Here is a 12,226-nt window from a genome sequence, read left to right as displayed (position 1 = left end):
ACAAAAACGTATTTCCAGGAACATATATAAACTACTTTAAAGGTAGTTGTGTTTAATCTGAATATGAACAGTAGCCCTGCCTTGTTAATTGTCATATTAATCTATTTACTTTTACCTTTGAATGATCAGAATTCACACTTAAACAGTAGTTGGGATGAGGGGACATGCTCGGTTTTTTTCTTCCTTCCTGTATATACATGAAACAAAGCTGAGCCTGGAGAAGGAATAAAGGTGAGTGCTTTTCATTTAAATTAGCCATGACAAGATGAATTTGAATATCACTGTTATCTAACATAACTTTTAAACAGCACTTAGTACTTTAATTGTATCTTTTTTTGTAGCATCAAGCAGCTTGACGATTAATACAGATGTGATTTTGTTCAGTACCTTTGTCAGTTTTAGCAGTATCCCTGTAGTCAGTTTCTGCCATTAGTCTTCCATAGAGAAAAAAGGAAGTTCAAAAAAAAAATAAGAAAGGACTACCACCATTTAAAAAAAAAAAAAGAAAAAAACAAGAAAACTGTAAGGGACTTCGGGCAGAGAACCTGAAGGTACTTTGAGAACTGTGAAATTCCCCAGGTATCAACTGACTTCTTTGAAGCAGGAAGTTTTCAGCATACATGAAGCACCACATACTTGTTCTGTAAGACATTCCTGCAAACACATCCCTTTTAAGTCATTCAGATCATTTGTAGGAACAAGAAGGTAACACAGAGAACATTAAATTAGCATTTAAGACTGTAGACATCTATGGTCATAACTCAATTTTGAGTATTAAGTGCTCAACCTAGTAACACAGTAGCCTTTGGGCCAGCTGCTGATATTAGGGAATTTTCTCTTTAAAGAAAAGCTTGTTCATCATCTCCACCTCCCAGCCTAGAGAAAGTATATGCATACACACAAATTCTATTAGAATCCAGAGTTTAGACCAGAAGTGAGCAGTTATCTTACCTGCACAACAAGATAGGAGTCTTAGCTGCTTTTTTGGGGTATTTTCGAAATTCGTGAAAATATATTCAAATTTTATCTTGTTTATTTTAATTGTTGCAGAAACAGACTTTTATATCTTAAACACCTATTAGAAATATGCCTTGCTGTAGTTCCCTGAATGGAGGACAAAATCAAGAAGCTTACAGAAAATGAGCAAAGCAAGTTTGCAGACATGACCTGAATGCCATTCTGACTGCTTCATTGATCAAAGTGCAATTCCATGTTAATTGTTAATAAATTCAGGTTTAGTGTGTGAGGAAAAAAAGCTGCACAATCTTCACAGCTGCTGGTTTTTGTCCTATGCATTTTAGTTATTTACAGTAAGGTAACAGAAAATCTACTACTACTACTACTATTTCCCTCCATTTGTTTTTACTTATACATGGAGATGCAAGCACAATCCAAGTTCAAAACAAGAATTTACAATCACTAAACTGACAAGTAGTTTCAAACAGACTTTTTTTTTTATAAATAAAGCGTTCATAGATAACAACTAAATTGTGGATGGAATGTACATTTATACCACTTTGAACACAAAGCACACATGCCATTGTAATAGGTTGACTAAATTTCAATCTACAAAGGACTTTGGAGGAGCATTAAGTAGACTATCTACAAAGTCCTAAGTTTCTGATGTTTAAATGTGTGATGAGAAATCCCTGTTTGATAAATGCAAGCAAGTTTTATACAACTGTATGTGTACAGATTCTCTTGAAATGCAAATGCAATTTTTAAATTGGCTGTTCGGACAAGTAGATTTATCAGTAACTTGACAGACTGTTTTGTTGTCTCTTAACGGTATGTACACTTTGTAGCTTTAAGAAAACTGAGTTACCTCCCTAGCACCTTTTACTATACAGAATTTACACATGGAAGAGCACACTCAATCTTGACTCTTTACCTAAAGTGCATGTGAAATTGAGGAGAGAGAAATGGAGAAAACTTGCTTAGAACCAGAAGACGTTCGGAGCTCTAGAATACAGTAACTGTTGCACTGGGATTACTGTACAGTTTCCCTCATATTATGGCCCTCAAGGTTGTAATCAACAATGATGTCCACCTTGACATGAGAGAAAAATAATGAACCTTGTCCCATATCTACTGTATGTGGACAACAAGTTACCTGTTAAGCCAATAAGTAGGGCTAAGTGTTCCAAGCTGTGGCACAGAACACAAGAATGGAAGCTGTATTCAGTGTAAACTCTCTATAGTCTCATCTATTTTACTTTAACAAAGGTAGGCATTTGAGCAGCAGGACTTCTAAAGCTCTGAAAGAGGTTTAAAAAAATTGTCAGTTTATCTTAAAGTAAGAATCAAATAATCAAATATCACTAGCTTAACTACTTATTTTAATATTCTTGTTAAACTTTGGAAATAAAGATGACAGTTCGTTTCATGATTGTAACTGGTTTCAACCACAATGAGAAGGAACTGTTTCTCTTAGTGGAGTATTTCTAGTTTTACTTAAATACTCAGCTTTATTGAACATTTGTTTCTACAAACCTGAATTTAGGCCAAATCTGAGGTGACACAGTTGTGAATAGCTACTCCTAGAGTAAAGTGTGCTGCTGGCAGCTAAGTCACTGGGGAATCCACGTGGTCTTAATCATGCACAGAAACTTCGTTAAGAATGTCACTCCTTTTAAAAGCAAACCCAGGAGATACTATTTTCATTGCACAGGTAATGCTAAATTACCTTAAAAAGTCAAAGGAATGGAATTATACAATCAGGAGTGTATGTTTAATATGGAAATGTGTTGAGTAAAGAGTATTTCTGTTAACATCCTTCAGACTGTCTCTCCAGTTCACTTGGTAAAGCAGCTTTATCACAACCCCTCCTTCAGTCTTACATTCTTCCATAGGAGATTTCCTCTCTAGTCTGCTAGGAGCAGTCTCTGTGTTGTAGGTTGTCAACAACATGGTTTCTTCTCTGGATTGTGAGAGATTCAATTGTTTTATGTGCCTGGTCCAGTTGGATCTTTAAACCTTCATTGTCTGCCTTTAGAATATTTCTTTCCTAAACAAAAAAATAGAGAATGGTATTTTAGTTTGAATTTGTTTTAGGACTGTCTGGTTGTATGTTTAGGTTGACTGGCATAAATGTTAAGTTGGTGTAGCTCTTATCAGTGGAACAGAACCAGTAACTTATATGACTGTTTCCGTAGTCACTGTTGTATCCTTTGTGTAGACTCTTAAAACTTTACAGCAGCTTGTATCTGACAGTCATGTCCACAGCCTGCATTTACCCACCCTCCACTGCTCCTCTCAGAACAGCAGTACTCTAGGGGAAACAGGAACACAGCTCACACTCCACTGCTCTACTAATGCAGAAACTGATGCACAATAATCTAAGACATTAATCTATAACGTCTGTTGCTGTTCAGTAATTGAGGTCAGGATCTGCTGACAGAGCAAGGACAAGTGTAAATTGTGGGACGCACATGAATGGGACATTCTTACAAGTGCATCCACACTTCACATCCTTGTCTATATTGAACGTACTGTTGACTGAAAGAGAAGTGGTCTGTACTGCAAGATTCTTCCTAATTGTCTTGTCTCTGTTTTAATAAACGAATCATCTTTCATGAAAGATGAGCTTACTTTCTCAACAGCAAAGTTATACTGATCATTCAAAGATCAGGCTGTGGTCCTGTTGATGGACTGTTTCCATGTTGGTCCATCTCAGAATAGTGACAGTAATGAATAAAGTATGAAAATAATTTCACCTTTGTTCCTCATAACCATATCTGGATCCATCAGTCACATTGTTGATATTGTGATAATCTGTCTGAAAAGGTGTTGTTTCTACAAACCTGAATTTGGGCCAAATCTGAGGTGACAGTCTTATGAATAGCTACCTTGTCAGAACACTTGTAAAGTGAGCCACAACTGGGCTGATGCAGGTGAAATCTAGCAAGAGGCATCACGTCTTGTTCACACAGCGAAATTTCTTGGTGACTTAAAGTTATCAAAAAAAAGAAGGGATTCACTGTCAGTTGAACAAAAGCAGAGCTCCCCAATCTCCCCGCCCCATATATTATGTCACTTAGGGGAGCAGAGGCCACCAAAACTAGAAAGAAATTCCGGACTATGTTACTCGTTTTATGGAGTAACACCCTGTCCTAAGCGATTGGATTATGTTCACATGCTTGCCTGTCCCTTTTAAGACTGACAGGGATCAGTGTAATCATAATAAGGGCTTCAAAATTCATTCCATAAGCCCTATACTAAAGTACTGAAATTTATGCTCGAAGTGAAGCATTGCTGGAGGTAAAGTGGCTAAGAATTTATGATGCCACTCATGGATTGTTCTGGCAATTGTATCAGTTGTTTTATGTGCCTGTTCCAGCTGGATCTTTAAACCTTCATCATCTGCCATAATTGCACTGGAGTAAGGTGACAACTTCCCACCCAGCCACTCCCCCACAGCCTCCAACCACTTTACGGTACTGTTGTGTAAAGCAGAATTTGTTTCATCATGTATGTACCTGCTCAAGTTCCTGGTATGAGGGTTTACAGCTGTGATGCTCCTCCTTCACTTTCTGGCTGGAGTCCTTGTTTTCCCATTTAACATATGCCTTTTTGCGGCCTAGAACTGGGCTTGGACATGGGGATGGTGGAGCTGCCTGGAGATAAGGATTTTCTGGCATCCTGTGTTCTTTCTTCTCTGTCTGCCTACGAGATACATCACCAGCCAGCAGTGCAGGATCAGTCTGTGTACCTTTATGAACCACAGCTGGTTTCAGTCTCACTGAGATTTTCTGAGCTGAGGAACCCATAAGCATAATGGTTCGGTCCTTGCTGTCTTCATTGTGTTCCACTACTTCTCCATTAGGAAATGTGAATGGTCCTTCTTCATGTCCTGTAGAATATATATGGTAAATTGAGTCAAGATCATATCCCAGGAAAGGAGAAACAGAAGGCACAGTAATTAAACATGATTTTAATGAATAAACCAACATTTGTTCTTTATTGATTTTACATTCATTGCTCTCCAAAACAGGTGTCACTGAAAATTTCTCAATGTTGTGTTTCCTGGAACAACTCTTTGCCCTGTCTCAGTAACATAAATATGGATCACTAAGAGGAAAAGAGGTGTACCATCAAGGTCACCTAGAGAAAAACCTCTATATGGCTAAGAGGTTTTTTTATAGACCAGTGATTGGGCTGGAAGATTAAACCTGGGTGTTAGTTCAGTGTCATGACAACTTGCAGCTCTAAGATACAACTTATCTCATCCACTTTATAAAGGTGAAATAATGACATTTTTGATTTTACATTGCTTTTGTATAGGTTATCCTAAAATACTTTTGCAGTTAAAAGTAAAAACTAAGCAGGGGAAGGAACCACGCAATGGTAGAAGCAGTGGCAAAAGATGAGATTAAAGGATTTTAAAACAAGATCCGTTTCACATAAAGTAATTTCAGTTGGGAAGAAAACAAAATGAGACCGCATGTTCAAACACGTGCGGGGAAAGCACAAAGTCAGTCCAGTAGCTGCTGCAGGCTCTGAAGAATTAAATGAGGATTTGGATGAACAGATGAGGCTTACACCTTCAGCCAGACCTGAATTCTCATTCTTCAACACGATGTAGCACTGAGAGGTACCACATTCTGGCGCACTGGGTGATGATGGGGCAACACACCGCAGTTCAATCTCTCTATAAGCGTGACATCCCACAAGGTGGTTATCAGGCAGTGCTGCAGCCACAGAGATGTACATGGTCAGTTATCAAGAGAAATTGGCTGCACTGTGCTCCATGTAAGTGCTAATAAGAAGCCTGATATGGAATCCAGCAATATGAATCTTAAATACAACACAAAAGATTGATATCAAAGTGGCAAGAAGTAGATTTGAAGAACATTAGATATAGGCAAAGAGCAGGAGAGAAATTCAAAGACAGTATGGAGAGAGTTGGAGCATCAAATTCAAAAGAAAAATAAAAGTAGCCTGAAGTCTTATTCAAGGACAATACTTCCTCCTTTGGAGGCCTATGTGGTAGTACACAATATGAAAAGTTCATACAGCTTGTTTGATATAAGGAGAAAAGAACAGAGAGGTGTAGATTTTTCATTTCCAATTAAATGGAAGATGATGGACAAAGAGGAATTGTAGATTCAGCTACTTAAGTGGAAAAAATAAACACAATTAGCTCTTGGCTTTCCTAGCACACATATACATAATCAAACTGACTTTATAAACTCCACATTGAAATCTGAGTCAGAATTGTGAAACAGTGCAGCAGCCACTTAATGTGACTTGTCACAAGGTGAGAGTTAAGGGAACCTGTCAGCTGTTCAGTTCATGGCATCTAGTTCTCATGAGAATCTGGCAGAAGATTTACTCAGTTTCTGTGGAATTTGTGCACCACACATTGTGTAGTGTGACAAGAGATCTCCCAGAAAAGGAGTCCTTATTCAGACTAGAACTGGAACAGTGTTACTTGGTATTGGCTCACTTATGCCTGGTTCTAGTTTATATGTTGATAAAACACTGCAGTTAACTAACAAAACCTAAAACAAAGCTGTACAACTCAGCTTTAAAAGAAAAAGGAGCAAAGGAAAGATTAGATATTTTGATCTTTTAAATGTGATCTTTTCTCACCATGGAATTGCTCTTTAACTCCTACTGGGCAGAGGCTTGAAGCAAGAGCAGATGTTGGGCTGCTGTCTGCAACTGAAGTTTTGGGTCTTCTCTTGCACTCTATCACAACCAGATCTTTACATTGCTTGTGACAGTTCATTCCACAGTCTGTAAACAAAACAAAGTTTACATGATTCGGTGGCTCTGTTGTAGCATCTAAGATCAGCTCTCATACTGTGTTGCCTCCCCAGGAAGCAAGAAAGCTTCTTTGGTTCTCTACATGCGTTACCTGTAACTATGGTAAACAGACCAACGACATCTCTTTGCTCTGTAAGTCTAAAACTCCTTTTCATTGTGAAAATACAAAATAGCAATATTCAGTCACAACAGCATCCTGACTGTAGGAGTTGCAGAGAAAGCAGATACCTGTATGAGGAAGAAAACTCTGCAAAATACATGTGAACGTGCTGTACAGTTTTTAGTGTTGGTGTTTGCGCCCACTGGAATAGAAGGGTCTGTTCCCAAACCCTCTGAATTCAGTGACATTTTGCAAAGGGTTAAAGCTATCAGTTACGAGTTCCTTTATCTTTATTCTGGACCATCTGTCTGTCATACTAGTCTTGAATCAGTCTTCTCCTCCCTGAGACATCAGATTAAATAGGTCCATAGACATAACGGTGGATCTCAGGATGATCAGGTTTGTCACCCACCATCAATTATTGACTAAAATTAGCAAAGCATAAAATACCTTACCTTTGCATCTGTATCCTTGTTTAATGACTCCCCATAGCTGAAATTCAAACAAACAGAAAGACTGTGTATTACTATATTTCTCTGCACATTTGATACCTCCAGATATAAAAATCCACTAAAAGCTCCACTCACTTCTAAGTTCTGAGCACCTGCAGAATATCTTGGCTTTCTACCCTTTTAATGGTAAGGTCAAAATATGAACTATTTACTTCTTTAGCATAAGGTAAACAGAATATTTTATGTGTGTTCCTCAGTCACAGATTAAATACCTTGAGCTAGTCTCTAATGAATAAATCAGTAGATCTGACAGCCCCCAGAGAAGTTACAGAGCCAGAGCAGATGGAGAATTCTATCTCAGCACCCTTGTTTGATCCCAGCTAAACTGGGGATTGGTAGAAGAGTCAATTTTAATAAATCTTTCAGTGCCATAGGCAGGGGGCATGTCATGTCTGTACTAGGACATGAGTTCCAACAGCCCCATGGAGTGGAAGGCTCTGGATTTGGAAGTCTTGCCTGAGACTGCAGTGACACAACTGAACACCACAAGGTAGGAGCCATGTTTAGCAGACAATAGTACTGCCAAGAGGGGTGTAAAGGGTACCTTAAATAAGTACACAGGCAGAAGCCTGGTGTTCTATGTAGCTTCACTGGCATTTTATATAGGTCCATTTCTGTATATGACACATAGTGATTATGAGATTAAAAAAAGCATTATTTGAAACAACATTAACGTAATTTACTAAAAAGTAAAGCTTACAAATCCAGCACAGTTGTCGCAGAAAGTAGGCCTTAAGTAAGTGGTCTCTTGGAAGTTGTGAGCAAAGCCAAGTCCTAATTTGGAATAGATTGAGCTAGCCCTCATAAAGTAAGCTGTTATTTCATCCCTGCTAATCAGACCTTCCCTGAAAATAAACAAGAAAAAGTTGAGAGACACACATTTTCTTAAAAGCATACGGAAAATTAAGCATATCTTTCTTCACAATTCATAATGGCAATAGTTTTCTGGGCCAAAAACTACAGTGATCTCAGTAATCTTGTCAACTGCTCCCAAAGGCTACAGAAGCTTATCTTCACATTTAAAATACAGCCTGTAAGGATAAACGAAATTCTGCATATGTGGTGCAACCTCAAAACTACTTCATAGAAAACCTCTAAATAATCACTATTTGTTTTTCCAAGCTTTAAAATGTTAAGAAAAAAGTTCTTAATTTGACCAAAATATACATTTGCCAATTCTCTATTTTTGAAGGATGGGTTCATCCTAGGAAATTTCTTTAGTAGTATATACTGAGTATCATTCAAAAAAACTATTTGTTTCTCTATTATCTGTTCTTCCTCCTACATCAACCTGGTTACCACTGCTGTAAGTTCATGAAGATGTAATTCAAAACACAATTAGAAGATGCTTTTGTCAGTTACGTTTTCACTTCTATTTGTGGGTGAAGAGGATGATTTTACCACCCTAATGATAAAAATTAAATTTAAACACAAAAACCCAAAAAACTCTCCCAAAACAAATGCTACAAAATTGATAAGCAGAACTAGGTACTCACCAGTCCTTAGCCATTACACAAAACGAGAATGGAAAACTGGTGGCTATCTTTTCAAATTCTTCCTGGGAAATGTATCCATCCTGATCATGGTCATAATTTTTGAAGACAGACTGTGTAAGATAATGAGGATGGGCTGAACTTTAGAAAGTCTCCACAATATTTGTGGATTTCCTCTCCTGCTTTCTCCCAGTATCTATTAAACAGTGCAACAGTCTTAACTGCTTTTTCTGCTTGAGACTAAAGAAGCATTATGATTTCTTGATTTAAAGCAAAATATAGATAAGTCAACATAGGCTAGAGTAAATGCTTCACTACACAATGACAGCTCTTTTTTAGTTTTGTTTTAAGATCATTATGTCTAGGCCTACATATACAACTTGTACTAATGCTCTCAATTGGTGCTCTCAGTGATGATCTCTGTAGTCATATCAATGTAGCTGCCTAGCTTATTTCATCAGGTCAACGTTATGTGAAAATTAGTTATATGACAGAATTGTCATGTAGACACATATTTCTATGTGTGGAATGACATCACTGTTTGTCTCTGGCCCTAAAGCAAGGAGCACACCTAGGCCAAATTAGAAATATATTCCAAAACAGCATGTATCAAAGGATACCTAGCAATATCAGAAGTGTTTAGAAGGAAAACAGATGAAGCAGGGATGCAAAGACAAACTTTACCTTTCTTTCCCCGTCAGTTTTGGAAACAGTCACCTGAGCTTACATGATGGTTTCCAGTAAAGCCAGTGACCCAAAAGACAGAGAAAAAAGCAGTGGCTGCTAGTAACAAAGCCATTGAGAGGCCCACTTTCAGACTCCACCAGTGACATGATGTTGGAGTCCCTGGTAGAAATGGACTCCCTGGCTCCTTGGAAGAATGATTCTGGAATTACATAAACCAGCATTCACATTCCCCACTGGCTCCTTAGCCATTTAAGGAATTTCCTTCCATGCCTCATGGGCCAGTGCTGCTATTTACAGCTAGGCAGAAATACCTATTTCTGAGGACAAGTGCTTACAAACTCAGCACAGCTTTGAATGTGTCCAGTATTTTTTCCCTTTGAATTTTCTCATACCTAGAGATTAAGGCTACAACTTGTAAGGTAAATGGGCCAACCATACTTACATCTACCATCCTCTGAACATGTTTGCTGATGGTTTTTGGATCAGGTTTTGGGGCTACTCCTGAGGCCCAGTCTGCAACTACTGGTGGTCTGGAAGGTGTCAAAGGCTAGAATTAAGTGAATGGGACTTCATTAGTACCACATGGGAAGATTTTCAGTACTACACTTCTTTCGTTTGCAACAATAAACTATGTGATGCAGGACTGAAGAAATGGCCTGTTGGACCCAGCGTCATACTTTTGATAATTACGTGGTACTTCAGAGGAAGCTCTTCCCCGAACTGTCCAAAACAGTGGCCGTTCCTTAAATTGTCAGAGTTCACTGACAGCCCTATAAATTCACAGTCTTCCATATTTATAAAACAGGAACAAAACTACAATGTAACACTCACAGGTTTCATCATTTGAATCACATATGAAGTCTTCATTTGAAAGACTCAATATCAAGTGCCAAGATTGAGCCTGATGTCATGTCTCTACACAAGTAACTTCATTTTCTGTTTGTGTTCGTATTATAAAACCTGATATGGTGTCAACTATTCCATATACTCTATCTTAAGCTTCATCATCAACCAAACAATTTATGCTTTAACAGATTTTGCCCAGTCTATAAAGCTGAAAAGTTTTCAGTTTAGCATAAAATAAAATGAATGCAAGGGATAAAAGTTACATTACTCATAAAAAAAAAAAGTCTTTTTGTTAAGAATCTGTAAAGGCCCTTACGGCAGCTCGGTGACTTCGTGGCTCTCGTGCATATGAAAGCTCATAAATTTCATCTTCTGTGTAGTAAAGATCAAGGGACAGCTGAAAACAAACACAACATTAGTTTAATCCCAAAACAGTCACTACTACCTGATAAACTTGTTCCTGGCATGCATTAGTTTTTTTGGTGGATTAATTTTTAATTTAGGTTGCACCTAGAAAAATGCACTTGAGCTGCACAGGTGTTCACAATGATTTGAAATGAGTGCATTTCTAAATTCCAGACTGTTATTTCCATTATCTGGAAATCCATAACATTACACAGCTACAGTCGTTAGCACAGCAAGTGACTGTAGGCATAATTAGCAGTCAGTTAATAAGTAACCTGAAAAAAACCTGTTACTCCCATAATATTCAAGTGGTCTATCATGCAACAAAGCACAAAGTACCATTCCAATGAAACTGTCCATCAACTCAAATTCTCAGAAAATTCTTGTTCAAACATGTCATATTTATCCAATCCAGCTGTAACCATGTTGAACTAAGAAGTACATGATGAGGATAAAAGATGAATTTGCATATATTTAGTGAGAAACTTTAGCTGTCAACAGCAGTAAAGTGAGAAACATTACACCTATGGAAATAAATGAATTTGAAAAAATTATCAAATGTATATCTTTGCTTTTGCATGTGTCCTGGAAAATAGTATAGCAAATATTTTATTGACTGGAAATAAATTTTAAGCTAAGATTGTAGACTGGTAACATGACACTTTTTGAATATTTACATGAAAATATTCACACTAGACATGCAGTTGAATAGAAAGGCCAGACATAAATGTGTTACAAGCCTCAATCTATGGCAAATCCAAAGAAAATATAAACTTGTTACACAGAGTCAAGATCATGGCAGTCATGTATATAAACTAAGAAACCAAAATATGCTATTTTATCCAATGAATAACCTTACTCAAATTGCAGATATGCAATAGCTTTCTGTGAACAGCTGCAAGAATTACTGTTGTAGTCATAACAGTGAATAATTTTAGATTCTTGGGGAAATCTTAAAGTAGTTTCTGACACTCAAAAAACAGAAGTCCAAATGTTACCATACTTCTGTGAATTATTGACTTATGCATGTAATTACTAATACCTCTTCAAACTGATTTGCCTGCTAATGGGAAAGCATATGACTAAAGGAAACAGAAGGAGAAAGACTGTTGGAAAAATCAGGGAACAAACAGGAAAATTATGTGCCCTGGAATATTATCAGATTAGAAGCTCCTGCTTTAAATTAAAAGAAATACTTTATTTCATGTCCTGCCATATATAGCTGCACAAAATTGTGGCCAAAGTTCTACATATCTGTAATAGCCATTTTTATAAAACATTATTTAAAAAAAAAAAGGGGGGGAGGGACTTACAATAATTTGAGACAAAACATTTAAAACATTTAGCAGGAAGAAATTCACCACTTGATGTAGCTCTATTTCAGGCCCTCGGCATATGTGCTTAATTTCACA

The 12,226-nt window shown here is 37.4% G+C and overlaps 1 protein-coding gene across 2 annotated transcripts in view; it reads right to left on the bottom strand.

The window, feature by feature from the left end:
- Nucleotides 1-1,390: 1,390 nt before the first annotated feature.
- RASGRP1 (RAS guanyl releasing protein 1) overlaps nt 1,391-12,226 on the bottom strand; it is a 42,772-nt gene continuing 31,936 nt past the window's right edge. The window contains exons 10-17 of one of the 2 annotated variants that reach the window (XM_074824491.1): nt 10,726-10,806; nt 10,006-10,110; nt 8,880-8,989; nt 8,084-8,228; nt 7,327-7,363; nt 6,595-6,741; nt 4,479-4,852; nt 1,391-3,007 (exon numbers count right to left, since the gene is read on the bottom strand). In XM_074824491.1, the coding sequence (XP_074680592.1) occupies nt 2,873-3,007; nt 4,479-4,852; nt 6,595-6,741; nt 7,327-7,363; nt 8,084-8,228; nt 8,880-8,989; nt 10,006-10,110; nt 10,726-10,806 (1,134 nt within the window). In that variant the 3' untranslated portion in view covers nt 1,391-2,872. Of the gene's footprint in view, nt 3,008-4,478; nt 4,853-5,541; nt 5,691-6,594; nt 6,742-7,326; nt 7,364-8,083; nt 8,229-8,879; nt 8,990-10,005; nt 10,111-10,725; nt 10,807-12,226 lie in introns of those variants that run through there. The other variant, XM_074824492.1, reaches the window with a different exon arrangement.

This window comes from Strix aluco, chromosome 4 (genome assembly GCF_031877795.1).
Source record: "Strix aluco isolate bStrAlu1 chromosome 4, bStrAlu1.hap1, whole genome shotgun sequence".
Lineage (NCBI taxonomy): Eukaryota > Metazoa > Chordata > Aves > Strigiformes > Strigidae > Strix > Strix aluco.
Note: the sequence above shows the minus strand (reverse complement) of the source record. Positions and strands in the feature narration are given on the sequence as shown.